At 37.0% G+C, this 20,889-nt stretch overlaps 1 protein-coding gene across 4 annotated transcripts in view; it reads right to left on the reverse strand.

Moving 5' to 3' along the window:
• Positions 1 to 20,889, reverse strand: part of GRM8 (glutamate metabotropic receptor 8) — a 755,908-nt gene that overhangs the window by 75,359 nt on the left and 659,660 nt on the right. For all 4 annotated transcript variants that reach the window (XM_059171757.1, XM_059171760.1, XM_059171756.1 and 1 more), the window contains exon 9: positions 3,520 to 4,455. In XM_059171757.1, coding sequence (XP_059027740.1) covers positions 3,520 to 4,455 — 936 coding nt within the window. The remainder of the gene's footprint in view (positions 1 to 3,519; positions 4,456 to 20,889) is intronic.

A 20,889-nucleotide genomic window follows, 5' to 3' on the forward strand; every position in this document is an offset into this window, starting at 1 on the left:
GAGTTTGTGTGAGTCCCTGCCCACACCTCAGTGTGCCCACCCTCCCTTCAGACCACTTTTCTATAAGAAAAGGAAAAGTGCATTTATACAAGGAGTTAGTAGAATGCAGCCGGCACAAAGCTAATAAATGTCATTAAAATATATTGGAAAAACATGATTGAACTTGATTTCCAAAATCTGAAAAAAATGGGAAATTAAATGGTAGTTTATCATTGAACGAAGACTTACTTTACAGAGCTGTCTGTCATCATGAGTGCTAAAATGTAATTTTATCATTTGATTTTACCCAAGGGTTTTCCAAAACATCTGTCCAAATTATTCAACTGATTTTACCTTTTATTCCTACTCCTGTTATAATTTCAGAGAAACCTGGATGGCTAGATGAGTTTTCTTTAGTACATTACTCTAAGAAGCATAATTAAATACATAGTGAAAGAAATTTTGTCGTTCTGCTGTCTTGTGTGTTATAAATTCTATGTCACTGACGTATAGTTACAGGAGGCATAGCTGTTTTGCTTTCTCATCTCAGATCTGACTCCTCACCATCTTCCCCTGCCCTTGAGCCTGATCTGCTCCTGCCTTTGAGCCTGGCACCTCGCTGGTTCCGGCAGGCGTCAGGCAGGCATCGGCCGGGAGCCAGACTAAGCCTTACAAGGAAGCCTCGGGGAAGCAGACTGACATGGGCTCAATAATTAGCACCATACAGGACACAATGCTCAATAAGGATCTTCTGAATTAATGGATTTGTGTACCGCTTAAATGCAATAAACACTTCAAGCTGATAACATGGGCTAATTGGCTGAGCATTATAAATGAGAATGGAAGACTGACCAGCTCTTTGGTCCTCCAAAGTCAATAAAACTTATGTAAAGCCTTCCTTTAGAGATACAGAGTTTTATTCACCTGTGTCAACAATTTTAGCAATGTGAAGAAAAATATTCTCATGTGTTTTGTGTATTGTTTTGAATAATAAAGATACCTTGAAAGAGAATAACAGGTCGCAAATTTTATGGGAAGCCTTAGGAGGACACGTAATTGTATTATATAAAGTATTCCAGTAGCCAAATCTCAGCTCCTTAGAATAACTCTCGAAGGAGAGCTGGTCCAGATTCAGCAACTCTAACTAGTTTGAGGGCTTTACGATGTTCTGAAAATTCCTACAATTAGTGTTCTCCCTGAATTCTTCAGCTTTTCCACAATTATATCATAAAAACAAAATAAATCCAATCAACGTATTTTGTAATTTGTCTTACAACATGTTTCTATGATTTCCTTTGATTCCACAAAGAGAGAAAAAAAAAATTTGTCTAGCATTCAGGCATATCTCTATAGGCGTGGATATATCTAAACCCGAAAATATTTACATATATACCTAAACTCCAGGTTTTCAGAGGATACACGGCAGTGCCCATGGGCTCAGTGGCATCTCACCAAGCCGCATCTCCCCCGCCCCAGCATATTCACTTGTCCATTTTATCCCAAAACTCTTCCTCTTTCCATCACCGCTGCAAGGGGACAGCTGCAACTTAGCAGGGCTTCAGTTCTGAGACTCTGGCCACCTTTTTTGACTATGTTTAAAAAGCTCATTAGTATGATGCATGTTTAAAACTGCTATGATAATACTCTCCAACAGCTAAATGTCGTATCGTGATGTCGCTCGTGCCAAAAACCAAGGCACTGAAAGACTTATCTAGATAGAAATAACACTTCATTTGTATTTGCCCTCCCCCACTGCCCTTGAAAGTCGCAGTATGAGAAGTAAGAATAGAAAGTACTTTATAAAATGTAAAGCAAGAGAAAGAAAAAAGAAAGGGAAGTTTGATGTTAGAACTCAGGAGATTTTGCCTGGGTAAATATTTATTGCCCACAAGAAAATAAAATAAATTACTGATGGCCCTTTTCAGATAAAATGGTATATCAAAAAAGGCAGTCTTTGGTTCAAATACAATGCAACTGTCACTTAATGTTATTAAAAATTCACATAATGCAGACATTTCCAGAATCTGAAGAACATTGTTTTGCCCTGACTAGTTCAACTAACCATATCAAAACAGACCCAACAGACTGTGAGAGACTTATTTTCCAGCTCATGCATTCTCTCCTAAGTCATATTTACAAGCTTGATCCCCATAAATTCCCATCTACATATGTCAAAAATATAATGTTTATTAGGTTTAGAGCATCAGACTGCCTTACTTTGCTTTCCTGTCATGTGCTCGGTCCCACATAAAATATTCATGGACTTCTATCAGGCCATCTAAGTCATGAAAGGTCACAGATCTGGAACCCATGGTTAGTTTTTTTCTATCCGGCAGCAAGTTTGCTGAAGTATATTTTTTTGTGTCCAAACGTGGTTGAAAGCCACATTGATCTAGTAAGGGATGAATCCTCATATAAATGAGCTCTCTGTGCCCTTGTTGAGTACTTTTTCCTCTGAATTAGTTGGGATTTTAAGAGTCATGCAGGACCTCGCTTGAAATGTTAGAGACTAGGGAATGTAATTGTCTCCAGGATGCTTGATTTCCTCACAACTTCTGATGATAGACGGTGGAGTCATCTTTAAACCCTCACTCTGAGAGGAAAGCATTCTCATAGACGCTGTAAGAAGGACTATTCATTCAGAACAATAGCATTTGCCTTTGTTTTACAAGCTGGCTTGTCTCCATTAACCTACCCAAACCTGGAATTCATGGAAATATTAGTTTTCTGCTTTTCTGGACAGAAAACTACATGTATCCCATTCAGCATATGCTCCCTTTCTCATATTGATGTCCTTTACTTGCAGTGATTTATGTGGAAAAGCTTAACTGGAAATTAGTGACAAAAGGAAATTATTTTAAGAGATTTAATTGATCTTCACCTTCTGAAAAGTTATAAACTGCTTTATAGAACTGCCTGTGGCTGTCTTCTTTAATCCCTCAACATCACCTTGCTCATACAGAAAAGTGGTAACAGTGGGGGCTGAAGAGAAATAGTAAGATGGTTCAGATCGGACTAAGCCATTTCAGTTTTTTTGTTATTGTCGCTGTACGATAAACCCTGCTTCCATGACTAAAGCCATCATAATTGTGAACGAAGTTTTTTCCCAGAGTCACATTAGAACCAGGAAAGGGGACATTTGCCGTGCAAGGGGATCTCTCTGGGATCAACCATCCCTAGGACTCACGTCTGTCTTTTCACCCACCCTCTTTTAATTAACATTAGGAAAAGAACAGCTTTCCTCACCGATAACGAACCTGGGAAGAGAAACCCAGAAGGTAATGTGAGATCTGTCGATTTTCAACCTTGCTAAAGAAGACACATTAAAACACTCTTCACAGACAATAAACCTTAGTCAACACAGATTCAAAGTTAAATGACCTTGAGGGAGTCTATATATATTTATTTCCAAATAAGAATAATACAGAGTGAATCAACTTGAGAGACCCTAAGTGAACCGAATAGAAAGGCGGGGAAGCCTCTTAAAGAAAGAAGCTAAATCCAGGGAAGGGTTGGCGTATATGCATTTCTTGCACTTACCTTTTCTGCTGACTGCGCTGTACCAAAAAAGATGGGAATGAAAGCTAACCAAATGATGCAGGTGGTGTACATGGTAAATCCAATAGGTTTGGCTTCATTGAAAGTCTCTGGGACACCTCTCGTTTTAATGGCATAAACAGTACAAGTAACCATCAAGAGGATACTGTACCCCAGCGAACAAATGAGCGAGAGATCAGAAATGTCACACTTGAGCACTCCCCTGGCGTTCTCTGGGTCTAGAGTCCGCTGCTCTCCATAGTCAATGATGATGTGGGGGGGGTCCACAACAAACCAGACACACACCCCCAGGAGCTGGACGGAGATGAGGCTGAAAGTGATGACCAGCTGGGACGCCGGACTAATAAACTTGGGTGCTGTGACCGATTTCTTCCCCTGCTCAAATATTCGGTGGATTCTGTTTGTTTTGGTAAGAAGGGCCGCATAGCTGAAACACATGCCAAGTCCTAGAAAGATTCGGCGGAAGGAACATATGATTGTGTCCGGCGCGGCAATCATTAAAAAGGTGATTGAGTAACAGAGGAAAATCCCCGTGAGGAGCACGTAACTAAGTTCTCGTCCCGAAGCCCTTACGATAGGTGTGTCATTATAGCGGACAAAGGTCATGATCACGAAGGTGGTGGCGATGATTCCCAATATTGCAATGAACACAGGCACCACAGCCCAGGGCGAGTGCCATTCTAGTTTGATTATGGGGATGAGCTGGCAGCCTGTGCGGTTGATGTTTGGTCTCTGATCCAGAGGGCAAAGTTCGCAGGAGAGCTCATCTACTTGGTAGTTGTAACCCTCACAACGCTCGCAGTGCCAGCAGCAGGGGACTCCTTTCACTGTTTTCTTCCTCTCCCCGGGCTTACAGGGCAGGCTGCAGACAGAGGCCGGGTGAGTGTGTTCTCGATTAGCCCACTGCATGTCATCCACCTGTGGGGATAAAGAATTAATGAGCCTTCCATTTCCCCCCATTTATAATATCCTAATCCTAGCCACAGGTTTGTAATAAATCACTGAATGCTGACGGAGCAAGTACAGTTGACCATAATAAGAGTCCCGTTTTCCTTCCCCAGTATTGACTTCTTGATGAAAGTGTTAAATGATCTGGTCCAATAAATCATTCATATCATCAGCTTGATGAGTGTCATTGGTTTCCATTTACCTCCTCAATGTTGACCAATCTGTCATTTGTGGAAAGATTTATTGGCCCGAACAGTTTTGAAACTCAAAAAAGCCCAAAACAAAACAAAATTTAAAAAACTCACAGAAATATGCTTAGAGTTAATCACAGATATAAATGTCAGAATCCCTGAAACACTGGCTTAGGATATAAATATATACATAAAACAGTGATGCAAAACTCTTCACCATATTTGGGGAAATTCAAATCACACTGTGTCAGTTTTCGAAGGAAATGGCAAACCTACTTTATTCGCTGATAATTATCACGTTTCCGAAGTGATAACTGTATTAATGTTTTTGCCTCTCTTTAAGAATGGATATAACTCCCCTCCCCCATTCCTGCATTTCCACACTATGCAAAAGACCATGTGAAATGAGACAGCTTGGTGGTAATGTTCTCCATTGAACAAAAGTAGTCTTACAAGTGGCTTACAGCAGCGAAATTGGTACAAATGAGAGAGACCCCTCTAGTGTGCTTAATATCTACTTCAGAGCCTTAAAGTTCCACCTACAGCACAGAGTACCTCTACTAAAATAAAAATATTATTTTAAGGAGATTCTTCCAATCACTGACCTCTTACCTTGATTGTTTACTAAAGGTTCTGGACCCAGTTCCGACGTATATGAGGTAGGGAAGAGGTTTCCCGTAACACCAAGCTATCTCGGACAGCAGCCAGTTGTCCCGTTAAGTTACCTCAATTCTGCCACTATCTACCTGGAACTAGCACCAGCTCCCAGGAGTTAAAGGTCAGGTTGCAAGACTGTCCCCTCCGACCTCCGATGTCAATTGCAAGTCCATGCCTCACGTGTGCTTCTGACCCACCTATAGACTGAAGGTTCAAGAACACTTGCCTTGGGTTCAACTAGTTTGCTAGAGCAGCTCACAGAACTCAGAGAAACACTTACTTACTAGTTTACCAGTTTATGATTAAAAAAGAAAAAAAGATGTCTACGACGAGGTAGTGGGAAAAGCACAGGGCTTCCATGCAGAGTTCCAATTATGCCACTCCCTCCAAATCTCCACCTGTTCACTAGCTCTTAAGCTCTCTGAACGCCCATCTCTTGGGATTTTATGGAGGCTTCATCACATAGGCATGATTAATTAAATCAGTGGCCACTGGCATTAACTGAAACTTCCCAGACTTCTGGGAAGGGAGAGGGGCGGGCGGGACTAAAAGTTCCAATCCTCCAATCACCTGGTTGGTACCTTGGGGAGCCAGCCCCCACCCTTAGGTTTCCAAAAGTAATCTTATTAACATAATTAAAATCACCTTTTTTGTTCTTATCACAGAAAATCCCAGAGGTTTTAGGAGCTTTGTGCCAAGAATAAGGTCAAAGACCATATATTTTTCATTATGAATCACAATATTGCATTTAGCTTATTAGAAACACTTTAATTTTAGCAGAATGCTAACAGGACAAACTGGAAATTACAGATCATAAGACACAACTTATTATGAAAAGCAGCTACTATAAAAGAGTGTGATTTTGGGATGCCTGGGTGGCTCAGTTAAGTGTCTGCCTTTGGCTCAGGTCATGATCCCAGGATCCTGGGATGGAGCCCCACATCATCATGCTCCCTGCTCAGTGGGGAGCCTGTTTCTCCTTTTCCTCACTCCCCCGCTTTGCTCCTACTCTCTCACAAGTAAATAAATAAAATCTTTAAAAAGAGAGAGAGAGAATGATTTTGTTTGCTGAGGTGTACAGTGACTGACACACAATTTGCCCTCAAATCTTTGCTGAATTTGTAAGAAAGGAAGGACAGTGTTAAAAGGAAAACCAAAGGTCCAAAATGGCATCACTTGGGTTCTCACCCCAGCCTCCTTCTTATAAAAACCTTCCCTTTTGCACAGCTTGTTGGAGTACACTTCTACTTGCTAGGTGAGATGCTACCCAATTCATGAATCATGTAATAAAGCTAATTAGATCTTCAAATTTGCTCATCTGAATTTTGTTTTTTAACAACGGGAAGGGTACCATGCAGAGCACTGAGGAAGAAGGGATCAACTTGAAAGTACTAGGAACTGGTAATAGAAGGTTGCTCAAAGAAACACAGAAATGGGAGCCCAAAGAATTTGGTTAGAAAACAGAACAAAACAATACACAATGTATTTTCCTGAAGACCAGTTCCATTAACAACCCAAAAGAAGAATTACCATATTCTATGGTAGTCTGGCTCCAAAATGGCTCACAATAATCTCACCTTCCAGAATTTGTGAATCCATGTATTCCTCTCCAGCTGTGAATAGGGTCGATGATGTAAACAATAGTATATACTAGAAATGATTACATGTGGTATCTGAGACTCAGTCATAAAAAATATTTTGGCTTCTGCCTTGCTCTCTCTTGGATCAGCCACTCCAGGAGAAGAAAGAGAGTTTCACGAGAATGCTCAAGTAGCCCAACGAAAAGGAACCCAGGCCACCTGCCAACAACCAGCACCAACTTGTCACACATGTGAGTGAACCCCTTAAGCAGTGAATTGTTCGGCCTCATTCCAATCTTCAGGTGACTGCAACCCCCCGTGACACACTAACAAGAACATCATGAGAAATCCTAAGCCAGAGCCCCCCAGCTAATAAGCCACTTCCGAATTTCCGATCTACAGAAACTGTGTGAGATAATAAATGTTCTCTTGTTTTAGGCTGTTCAATGTTGCACTTATTTGCTACAATACAAAACTGTAATACAACTCAAAATAAGTTTCTCCACCCATTCTGTGACCACCACCAACATAGTAGTCTACCGAGAATCTACTCAGGAGGCAGTGACAGCTGTCATTTACCAAAAATTTGCCCCATCGTGGCTCCTGTAGGCAATATGCTTTCATAACCTGAAAGTTGTCTTCCTTTGGGGAAATATGCATTGACACTGTTCTCATGATTAGATCTATTTCTTAAGGGTGTTTTCCTTTCTTGAATGTGGGCTGAATGATTGAGGATAGAGAAGTAGAGTTCCCAGGCTCAACTTGCAGTGGGCTATCAAATCTCCCCAAGGTAGAGTAGAAAATTCGTTCCTGTTTAATTTCAAATATCCTCCCTTGAGAAAATAAGTGATATTTCATGTGTCATCATAAGGACACTCAAAACTATTAGCTCTTACCCTGTCTTTTCATCACAAAGGTACAGCAATCTATCATGACCTTGCTAATTTTCTATTAGGTTTTAATGATTTAGGAAAGTTATTTTTATGTATGTATAGAATTCCATTAAGAAAGAAAAAAAGTTAGATTGGAAGCATATAGTGGCTTCTGTTGAAAATATTGAGAAAAATGAAATGCTCTACTGAGCTGCTAAAGTATTGATTTTTATACCCTAATGGACTCTTAAAAGATAATAAAATACTTCTGTGAAGGTTATGTTTCAAAGCTAATTAATGTAAAACCAAAATTGCATTTTGTTTGGGGTTTCTATAGATTTATGATGTTACTGTAAAAATAAAAAAAAAAAAAAAAAAGAAAGAAAGAAAGGAAAGGCAGCCAAATATCTCAGAAACATTGGTAGAGGCTTTAAAGGTCAGCTTTCTAACCACATGTGTAATTCTTTAATTCTCAATACATTTCATTTTCCAGAAGGAAATAAGACTTGTTAACAAAGAAATATACCTATACCAGATAAGCCTCATTACACAGGATAAATATTTATCATTATAAGTTGAATATTAAATTTTCCTTGGTCAGTTTTCTATGTACTGAAATTATGGAAAAATATTCTCCATAAATAGAAAATGAAGTTACACGATGAAGGGAAATATCATAATACTTTAAATAGTCAGGTATTTACTTTAAGAAAAAAATGAAATAGTTAAGACATACTTGTGACTTTTTTAATATAATGGAGAAAACATTTAGTATATTTTTGTAAATATGATAAATACATATGACTCCATTTTCATCAAGGAACCTATTTATTTATAAGTGGATGGTGTTTTGATGCCGTAGTTGAAGTCTGGGAACCAACCAGTACATACCTCAGGGAAGAACAAATAGCAAATACTTAAATGAGGATGTTGTAAATACATTAATATTTGAGTCAAATAATGTATTTTGCATATGTTGTTAAATAGTGATTAAAAGCAATATTACTTGAGAGTAAATTAAATGACCTAATTTTCACCACTGCGCTAGAAGTTCATAAACAAGACTCATTCAGCCCTTTTGCACTACTATATTAACAAATTAAACCATCTTTCATATGAGTATCCATGCATTTTTAAATCTTATCTTCCTTGTCTTTCACATTATTATGATATTAGGATTTCTTTCTAGAATATATAGTTTAACAAATGGATGATAGTTAGATAGACAGAACTTCCAGAGACAAAACCATAGCCTAATCCTGTCTTGATAATGTTCACCAACAGTGATACATTCTGTAGGTTCCAATCCAGAAGATCTCATAGAATGTGAGCCATCAACTAGTTTCTGCTGTCAAATCCCATTGTTACTGCAGACAAATAACCAACAGCCACAAAACCAAAAGTTTCTGTGTGAGTGTGCTTCTCTTTTTTAATCTTTAATCTTTTCAGACCAATCAACCTAGAGTAATTCTTCATAAATTCTTTAAGTAGACATTATTTTTATAGAACAATTTTCTTCTGTACAGCTTTAGTACCTCTTGAAGAAAAGACTACAAGAATATTTCCCAATTCAAGGCCCCATTAGAATTAATCATTTTCAGTTCATTAAAAAATTCTTACTTAATGTAATACCTCAATTACAGTATTTTCCCTGCATATTAAGTGATATCTTCACTGATGAGATTATCTTACATGTGGAAACATTTTAAATACCAACATAACTGATAGCTAATCATAATGACCTCTTTTCATTTTGCTGTATAAATCACAGCATTGATAATCATTTTGGTGACTAGTTTGCCACCCCAGTATTTAAAAACCCAATCCTTCATCTGACTTATATAATGGCATATTGTATATGCAAACATTTCCAGTGAAATTGGGTATTTTCAAAAGCCTTACCCATCAATGTTGACATGATCAACAGATTTAACAAGTGCACTAATTGGCATTAAGTATTTAAAATATCAAAATTTGGGGGTGCCTGAGTGGCTTAGTCAGTTAAGTATCCAACTCTTAATCTCAGCTCAGGTCTGGATCTCAGGGTCATGAGTTCAACCCCCATGTTGGGCTCCACACTGGGTAAGGAGCCTAGTTAAAAAAAATAATAAATAAATAAAATGATAAAATTTGGTATATTTTGTGACTCATGATTTACATACAAGTGCATACATGTAGCACAGTTAATTTGATAATGAAGCTCAAAATAGTTTCTCAGTATATTAGTATATATATTCGTATATGAGTAAATATTCTTTCCTTAATATTCACACTTTCCTTTGGGTCATACACAGCTTTCTACTCCTATTCAAAGTACTTCTAGTGTTTTTGAAATTCTAATATATGTGTGTGAGATGATCCCCATATTGATGCCCTAACTTGACCTAATATTACATATCTATATAACTTTAAAAATGCAGACTTCTCCTATTTAGAAGGACAGTTTAAAATAAAGTCAAGAAAATTTTAGCATCAAAAAAGTAAAATACTTAGGGATAAACAAGTGGAAGTGCAATATTTTCTTTCACTAAAATCTACAAAATACCATTTAAAAAAATGAAAGATCTAAATAAGTGAAAAGAAACCCCATATTCATGGATAAGATGTGTATTGCTAAGATGGAAACACTCCTTAAATTAATTGACAGATTCAACATAATCCCTATCAAAATCCCACCTGGCTTCTTTGCAGAAATCAACAAGCTGATCCTAAAATCCAAGGTGGAAATGTCAGGGACCCAGAATAGACAAAACAATCTTGACAGTGAAAAGTGAAGTCGAAGAATTTACACTTCTGGTTTTATTTTTTACTTTTTTTGTTGTTGTTTATATTCTTTTTTTTTAAATTTAATTCATTAACTTTTGGCATATTATTAGTTTCAGAGTAGAGGTTAGTGATTCATCAGTCTTATATGATATTCAGTGCTCATTACGTCACATGTCTTCCTTAATGTCCATCACCCAATTACCCCATCCCATCACCCTCTGCCTCAGTTTGTTTCCTATGATTAAGAGTTTCTTATGGTTTGTCCCCCTCTCTGATTTTGTCTTGTTTTCTTTTTCCCCACTTCTAATTTTAAGACATACTATAAAACTATAGCAGTCAAGACAACATGATAATGGCATAAAGATAGACAAATCAATGAAATAAAATTAAGAGCCCAGAAATAACCTCTTACATGTATGGTCAATTGATTTTTGACAAGGATTCCAAGCAAACTCAAAGAAGAAAAAATAATCTTTTCAACAAGTGGTACTGGGACAAGACATGACACCAAAAACATAAGAAACAAAATAAAAATAGATGAATTGGACTTCATTAATATTAAGTCTTTTTGTGATTCAACAGTTGGCATTAGGAGAGTAAAAAGACAACCCACAGAGTGGGAAAAAAATTATTTCCACATAATGTATCTGATAAGGAATTTGTACCCAGAATAAATAAGTATATATGTGTGTGTGTGTATAATATACATATAACATACATAAAATATACATATATATTAGAGATGAGGTGACATTTAAATTTTTTATTTTTTGAAGGCATTTGAGTATTTATTGAATATTTTGGGTTTTTTCAAGTTTTTACTTAAATTTTATTTAAATTCTAGTTAGTTAGCATAAGTGTAATATTGGTGGAGTAGGATTTAGTGATTCATTACTTACATATAACACCCAGTGCTTATCACCACATCCTTAGTACTCATAACCCATATATTTTTATAAACTATATATATATAATTTTTAAAAAAACTCTTAGAACTAAACAGTTAAAAGGCAAATAATCCAAACAAAAATGAGTTAAAGAATTGAAGAGACATTTGTCCAAAGAAGATGTATGAATGACCAATATGAAAAGTGCCCAACATCATTAGTTATCAGGGAAATACAAATAAAAACACAGTATCCACTAGGATGTTATAATAAAAAATATAGACAATATCAAGTGTTATTAAAGATGTGAAAAAACTAAAACTTTTTACATTGCTGGTGGGAATATAAAATGGTACAGTTATTTTGGAAAATACTTTGGCAGTTCCTCAAAAAGTTAAACATAGAGTTGCCATATGACCTAGCAGTTTCTACTTCTAAATAATTCCAATCCAAGAAAACCGAAGACATATGTTCACACAAAAATCTTTATATCAATGTTCACAGTAGGATTATTCATAATAGCCAAAAAGCAGAAAGAACCCAAATGTCCATTTACTGACGAATGGGTAAAGAGAACGTGCTATATCTATACAACCAATTAAAAATAAACAAAAAGGACTAAAGTATTAAAAACAAATAAAAAAGAATTAAATACTAGTATATGCCCTAAAATGGACAAACCTTGAAAATATGCAAAGTAAGAAAAGTTAGTCCCAAAGACCACGTATTGTGAGATTTTATTTTATATCAAATGTCCAGAACATTTTATAAAATTTTATTTTATATGAAATGTCCAGAACCCATAAACAGACAATAGATTGGTGACTGCCAGGGTCTATGGGGAGAAGGGAACATAGTGAATGCTCAAGGGAACAGGATTTCTTAGGCAATGGCTTAAAATTAGATGGTGGAGATGGATACACAACTCTGTGAATATACTGAAAAATACTGAATTACCTCTTTAAGAGGGAAAATTTTATGGGCAAATGTGAATTATCTCAATAAAGCTATCCTTTTTAAAATATGCAAATGATTTAACTTGATACATTCAAGAAGTATTAACACTCAGTATTATTTGGCATATAAAAAACATGTTGCATACTCACTCTATTCAAGACAAGGTTCAATGTAGGGATTAACCGGTGACCAAGACATGGTTCTTGACCCCCAGAGACAGTGGAGGTGGGGACAGAGATATGCAAAGAGCCTGTCACAGCTCAGTATTAGACTCTCTACAAAAGAATAAGGAAATGGTGCTGCTAGAGGAATATCTCGCAGCGCGTTCCAGCCTGGTCTTCACAGATATGTGGACAGCAGCTTGATGGATGTGGGAGATAACCCAGGAGAGAGGATTGTAAGAGGGCACCAGGTGAAGAAGGAAGGAAGGAAGGGGGGGGAGGGAGAAAGGGAGGAAGGGAGGTGACATTAAGACCAAGGGGCAAGAAGCCATGATAAACTGGAGAAACTAAAAGTATAAAGAATACCAGGAATGTAGATCAAAGCATGGGATGGAGTGGTCCATCCCATAGATAAAGATAAAGAGGTAAGGGCTATGGAATAGATGATATATGAGATCATGAAGGACATTATGAGCCACTGAGAGGAGGTTGGATGCTATCTTACAGGTAGCCAAGGAGATCCTCTGAAGGATTATGACAAGGACAGGGGTGGTGAGTTTCATTATTTAGAAGAATCCATGGGCTGCAGAGTAGAGAGAATACTGACATAGTTCAGGACTCCAGACAGGCCCGTCACACCAATGCTGCTGGAGAATTCCAGATGAAAGGTGAAGGCAATGGAAATCTGAGCATGTAGTGGCCAGGAAGGACTCTGTAAACAGCACCAGGTTTTCAGACTTTACTCTCCAGGCCACAGATAGATAGATAGATAGATAGATATTTTACTATATATATATAGATGTATATCTATATAGAATATATCGACATATTCTATATATCTATATAGAATATAGAAATATATATATATTTCTATATAAATATAGAAAATCTATATTTTTATAATAGAATATATCAATATATTCTATATATCTATATAGTATCTATATAGAATATATATATATATAGATATCAATATAGAATATAGATCTAGATCTAGATCTAGATATCTATATTCTATATAGAATATTCTATATTCTATATAGATCTAGATCTAGATATATATATCTATATCTATATTCTATATTGATTCTATATTCTATATTGATCTATATTCTATATTGATATCTATATCTGTATATATTCTATTATAAAAATTATTTACAAATTTTATAATATTATATATGTGTGTATGTATGTATAGAATATATTGATATCTATATCTATATATATTCTATATATTCTGTTATAAAAATTATTTACAAATGTTATAATATTATATAATGTGTGTATGTATGTATGTACATATTGATTTATTTAGAAGACCATTGTGGGGACAGATGAGGGAAGAGGGTGATATAGAAGCAGGGATCAGATTTAGGGAGAAAATGTTGCAGATCCAGGCAAGACAAGAGCCTGTGAATTCTGTTAGGAGCAGCGATGATGAAGAAGATGGGATAGATTTGAGATATATATTAAAGAAAATTGAATGACGTCCAGACTTCTGACTTGAGAGCCATTCTCAGCATTCACAGACTTCCACTGCTCACATCTAACTCATCACCAGCTGCATGGCCGTGCCCTTGCATTCTCTGACTCCCAGGGAATGGCTGACCATTAGACAGTCACACACCTTGTAGCCTCCTTCAGTGGTGTTTTATAGTACGTAATTATGTATTCATTTGTTTGTTTTTCTTTTTTTTTAATAAGTGGTTTTATAAAGTTTAGGTAATGTTCCTCAGAAGTACTTCAGGGGTTTACTTAAAATATAGATCCCTGGAACTCAGCTCTTTTTCTACTTTTTTCTTTTTTAAAAAATTTTATTTATTTATTTGACAGAGATCACAAGTAGACAGAGAGTGAGAGGGAGAAGCAAGCTTCACACTGAGCAGAGAGTCCAATGTGAGGCTCGATCCCAGCACCCTGGGATTATGACCTGAGTTGAAGGCAAAGGCTTTAACTCACTGAGCTACCCAGGTGCCCCGTGGAACCCAGTTCTTAAAGATTATAATTCAATAAGTCTCGGAAGGAACCTCAGGTTGAGATTTTTAAAAGCACTTCTTCCTGTGATTCTGATAGATGTAATTAGTAAACCATACTTTGCTAGGCAACAATTTAAAATTTATTTCCCTTGTAAGAGTAGGAGCCAGGTCTGTTTTTCTACTGTTTTATCCCAGAGCCAACTGTGGCAACTAACCCCCAGTAGGTATTAATAAATATTTGTTGAATGAAGGAAGAAGGAACAAAAGAACACGTGAACAGGTTATAGTGTCTTTCATTGAATAGAGGGACCCAAGGGAATGACTGGTTTTAAAAGGTGAATGATAACTTGATTGTCTATGAGCTCAAAGTCCCAGTGAGGCTTCCAAACCAAGAAACTCACAACTCAGATGAACACTTGAGCTGTATTCATGAGTCAGGTTTGCAGGAAGTGAAGATTTCAAAAGCACAGTCCTAGTCAAGGCGGGTGAGACCATGAATATTTATTAGCAAATTCTCATCCACAGAAACGGGGAGAGTGTGAAGGAAAGATGGCACAAATGAGGCCCCAGAAAGAGCACATTTTAAGGAGCAGATTCAGCAAGATCAGTAAAGAAGGATGAAAAAACATGGTCAGGTGTAAAGTAGGGAATATAGTCCCTGAAACCAAATAGATAATTTAAGGAATGAGGAAATGGTCAGTGATGTCCAAAGATATAAATTTTATGACGATAGGATCTGAAAAGTGAGAGTCCCTGGTTACTCTCATGAGAGAAAATTCAGCTTTTCTGTGAAGTCTCCTCTGATCTACCCTATGCCAGGCAGGTAGTTATGTGTCTCCCCTGTATTTCATTGTATTTCACTATGTATTTTATCATAATTCTTTGGCATTATATTGTGATTACCTATTCATGTGTTCATTTCCCAAGTAGACTGAGGGCACAGTAATCTCAGGGACATATTATTTTTTTTACCTCCCATTACCTGTTTTAAGACCTAAGATTCAGAAAAAGTCAATGTTTGACAAACAAATAAACTGATTAATAAAAGAATATATGATGAACACATCTATGATTATCATTAGTCACTGTTTAGTGTTTTGAGTAGTCATGCCTGTAGGCAGTAGGCAGATGTGAGTAGTAACTTATTCTTTCCTCAGTCTGTGTGGTATCTATATTCTTTCATCTATATCCCTAGAAAAGCTAATTTGTGGGAATTATGTGCTCTGACACCATACCTCACAGGGATATTGGAAAGATCTAACAAGTTAATATCTGTGAAAGTGTTTCGTGAACAGAAAATGTAAAAGACAAGTGGAAACTCCACATACAATTTGATTTAGGACCGAGAGGCAGCACTGGGTGAAGGCCCCCCACTCTCTCCTTATAATTAAATACTTATAATTAAATATAGCTGCTGTCCAAAAATTACGTCAGAAGCAACAAGCAAAAAGCCACCACCTCTGGATTTCACCCAGATCTGCTACTTCTTGCTTTTAAGTTCCCACAACCTCAGTTCTTCATGTCAGCACCTGGTAACTGCCATATGAGATGATCATTTTTCACCCGCTCTATGCAAAGAAAACCATCCGGGAGAGTGCCTTCTGCCCTTGGCTCTAAGCTTGAGATGGGAGCATCTTAAAAAGAGTGCATGATGCTCGGGCGCCTGGGTGGCTCAGTGGGTTAAAGCCTCTGCCTTTGGCTCGGGTCATGATCTCAGGGTCCTGGGATTGAGCCCTGCATCGGGCTCTCTGCTCAGCAGGGAACCTGCTTCCCCTCCTCTCTCTCTCTGCCTGCCTCTCTGCCTACTTGTGATCTCTGTCAAATAAATAAATAAATAATCTAAAAAAAAAAAAAAAAGAGTGCATGATGCTGTGTGTGTTGTGGGATTGGTGGTTTCAGGGAAGAGAATAGGAAGTCAGACCCCCAATCCTTTGGATGAACACTAACGCTGTGAATTTCACCCCAACACAGTGCATATGTGTGTATTTCTGGCAACAGTGTTGAACAATATTTTTCTTAATTTTGAATTTGTGATAAAAGTTTTAATAGGAATCCTATGAAGAATGGTTATTTTTAATTATAAACCATTGAGCTACAAATGTGTAACTAAATGTATTATATTCCAGATAACCAAAATTAGTTTCAAATAATTTCCTTAGGTTTCTTCTCATGTAGGGTTAATTCATTTGAATGTTTACTATAAATGACTATTTTAACTGCTCAAGATGATTTGGTATGTTAGCTCTTTTCTGAATATTATTTACAAGCATTCATAATGTTAACTTAGAAGTTAGCAAAATCTTAAAATATGAATTACATGTCATATGTAAATAGCTACATTAAATACATTATGCTAGTACTTTATGATGACTAAATTCAATTAAGCAGATCTTTCATTGCTAATAATAAGTAGAAGTAAATAATATGAAAATCGGCTCAGGATTAAAACTCTCTATGGGCAATTTTGTAAACTTGTAGAAATTCTTTTTAATTATTTACATTTCTTCTTTTTCCTACACTAGGCTGATTATTAATGCATGCAGAAACTAAGATAATTCATTATAAATCATTTTGTGATATTTTGAACAACATAATAGATATTCAGTGCAAAACACTTCTCTATTTCAATCTTGGCCCATATCAGTCACTGTACATTTAACTCCATCCATGAAAAGTTAGGAAGGAAATGCCTTCAGTATGTGAAAAGACAGACAAAAGGGTGTGAAATGAATATTTTCAGTGGTGAGCCACTTTATATTATTCAGCAAATGAAACATAAAAGTGAGGCCGATGGCAGGGCGCCTGGGTGGCTCAGGTGGTTAAGCATCTGACTCTTGATTTTGACTCAGGTCATGATCTCAGGGTCATGAGACTGAGTCCTACACTGGGCTCCTCACCAGGCATGGAGCCTGCTTAAGATTCTCTCTCTTCCTCTCCCTCTGCTCCTCGTGCTCACGCTCACTCTTTCTAAAATAACTAAACCTTTAAAAAAAAAAAAGTATGCTCCACAAATAAGTGATACCATATGATAATTGACTCTCTCTGCTTGACTTATTTCACTCAGCATAATCTCTTCCAGTCCCATCCATGTTGCTACAAAAGTTGGGTATTCATCCTTTCTGATGGAGGCATCATACTCCATAGTGTATATGGACCACATTTTCCTTATCCATTCGTCCGTTGAAGGGCATCTTGGTTCTTTCCATAGTTTGGCGACTGTGGCCATTGCTGCTATAAACATTGGGGTACAGATGGCCCTTCTTTTCACTACATCTGTATCTTTGGGGTAAATACCTAGGAGTGCAATGGCAGGGTCATAGGGAAGTTCTATTTTTTATTTCTTGAGGAATCTCCACACTGTTCTCCAAAGAGGCTGCACCAACCTGCATTCCCACCAACAGTGTAAGAGGGTTCCCCTTTCTCCACATCCCCTCCAACACATGTTGTTTCCTGTCTTGTTAATTTTGGCCATCCTAACTGGTGAAAGGTGATATCTCAATGTGGTTTTAATTTGAATCTCCCTGAGGGCTAGTGATGATGAACATTTTTTCATGTGTCTGATAGCCATTTGTATGTCTTCATTGGAGAAGTGTCTGTTCATATCTTCTGCCCATTTTTTTATATGATTGCCTGTCAATTATCCTATGGTATCACTTATTTGTGGAGCATAACAAATAGCATGGAGGACATGGGGAGTTAGAGAGGATAAGGGAGTTTGGGGAAATTGGAAGGGGAGGTGAACCATGAGAGACTATGGACTCTGAAAAACAATCTGAGGGGTTTGAAGTGGCGGGGGTGGGGGAGGTTGGGGTACCAGGTGGTGGGTATTATAGAGAGCACAGATGCATGGAGCACTGGGTGTGGTGAAAAATTAATGAATACTGTTATGCTGAAAATAAATAAATTTAATTTAAAAAATAAAAAAAAGTATGATGATGATAATGATAGTGACAATGATAGTTAACATTTGTTGAAGGCACACTATAAGTCGGAACCATCCTAAGCAATTAACATTAAATGTTTAAATGATGCTGAGTTAGGCATTCCATTTTGTTTAAGGAGTCATGGAGAGATAGGTAGCTGACCCCATGTTACAGTATTAAATGATGGAGGCCTGAAGCCTCACACAATCACAGTATTTTATTACTTCCACAATTTTACTTTCCAGGGCACTGCACAATGCATGACAGACAATTGAAAAAACAAACAAACAAACAAACATAAATGGAATGAACATCTAGAATAGGAAGCAGAGGATATAGGAGATGCGGTGTAGGCATAGGGCATTTGAAGTAAAAGTCAGGGTAGAAGGACCATGGCCCCTAGACAGGAGAGGACCTAGTTAAGAATAGGAGATAAGTGAAGGAGACCAGGGTAGTCCATCTACTGGAAATGGAAAAGAAAAGGTGAGTCTAAACCAGATTGAGAAAGAGGAGTCAAAATAATTTGGTGATAATTTAAAGGATTTGTTCACTCCAAGACCAAGGCAAAGACCTTGGGATAAGATAAACATTTGTTTCCTGGTTGGGCTATCTGCTTCATCCTACTGATTCCTGTCCCCCCCAAATCATTCCAGGAAAAGTGTCATCTTCAGCTAAGATTTTTCTAGCTACTTTATTCCAAAGAAGAGCATCATAAAGTTTATTTTATCAATTTAGCATACTTCATTCACATTACCAAGAAGGTAATCTTCCTGCCTGCAAGGTGTATATAACATAATCCCAAATGAATATATGCAAAATACAAGACTGCATTTAAATGAAAAACAGAAGACACCAGTTCAGGAAAAAAAGAAAAAAAAATCCCAATTCCATATTGAATTCATAAGGATTGCATGACTCTTTCTATAGTCTACCCTCCCAGAGATAGATGTGAAACTGCTAAACACCAACAAAAAAGGCTCCTGCAGCGGGAGAGGAATAGAGCTATCACAACCAAGACACACTATAAAAATAAATGACTTCTGAAAAATGGAGAGAACCTGATGTTGCCGTTCAGCTCCAAACCTAGATGTGAAAGGCTCTTTCCACAGAGTGCAGTATAGAAGAGGAAGACTGAGCGAGATTAAGTCAGAGCTCACTTGGACTCAGAATGAGCAAAGTGACCAAGCAGAAAAGAACAGAAACAAAAAAGAAATTGATTGGTAGAATAAGAGACTATAGATGGCATTTGGGGGGACTATGACTCAGAAAGACACACTTTAATGTTTTCCAGAATTGTTTGTATCTGCGCGGCAGTAAGTAGGACAAAGCAGTAACTCAGGCTAGTGAGATACAATGTAAAGACTTGTTGAAGAATGTGAACTCTAAGCAACAGCAGACATAAAAACTGAATTGTCTGAAACTTGCAGGAATAGCCTACAGGATATAAAGATATGCTTATTCTGATACAGAAGTGACAAACAATATATCTGAATTAAGGCAACAATATAAGAAAAGGAGCTCAATGACATCAGAAAAGAAACATTTCTAACCGGCCATATCTAGCTAAGAGTGTCCTCAATTTATAAAGTAATCGTTTATTTATTTATTCAAAAATATGAGCTGCAGTAACAGTATAGTCAACAGGGTAGGTGATAGGAATATAAAAATGAATGAAGCAACATTTATGCACACAAAGAGCTGATTTAGAAGGGATTAGAATTCAACACTGAAATCATATGATCAAATATTTGATGTTTCTGAATCTGGGCTACTTTCTTTCCCCCAAACTGGTAGTAGACTAGAGATTTGCTCCCTGGAGAAGGTGAAACATAATCTCTTAAATGCAAGACACCTGGCACAGTGGATCGGTGACCACATTAAAAGTACTCATGGCAAGTGAAAGCAGGCACATTGAATTGTGAGTTCTCTAGTCCTCTTCCCGTACCTGGCTTACAGAGTGCTACCAGCCTAGCTTACATCCACCAAGCAGAGGATTAAAAGATTCATCTTTGGGAGACTTTTAGATCGATCAGCCTAAAAGAAAAGATCTAAACATTCTGACCATAGGTGATTTTCCTAGTGATGTCCACCATCAACAAACACATCCACATTCAGAGAGTTTTCAATCAGCTTTCTGATGTTCCCTTAATGATGAATGGAATCCAAAGATAACTGGGTATGAAAATTTTTCTACCATGCAAAATAGACATTAAATCAAAGAAATAGGAAAAAAACCCAATTTGAATAAATATAGGCGATGCCTGAAAAGAAAGCCATTGAAAAATGAATAGCTTTGGCAATTTTTTTAAATGCATGCCTTAAACAAGAAGTTATTTCTGTAGATAAAGGAATATTCAGAGAGCACAAAAGAACTCTTATACAGTAATTATAGTAATTATCATAAAATATTAATTACAATTGTTAATTTTAT

This window comes from Mustela lutreola, chromosome 4 (genome assembly GCF_030435805.1).
Source record: "Mustela lutreola isolate mMusLut2 chromosome 4, mMusLut2.pri, whole genome shotgun sequence".
Classification (NCBI taxonomy): domain Eukaryota; kingdom Metazoa; phylum Chordata; class Mammalia; order Carnivora; family Mustelidae; genus Mustela; species Mustela lutreola.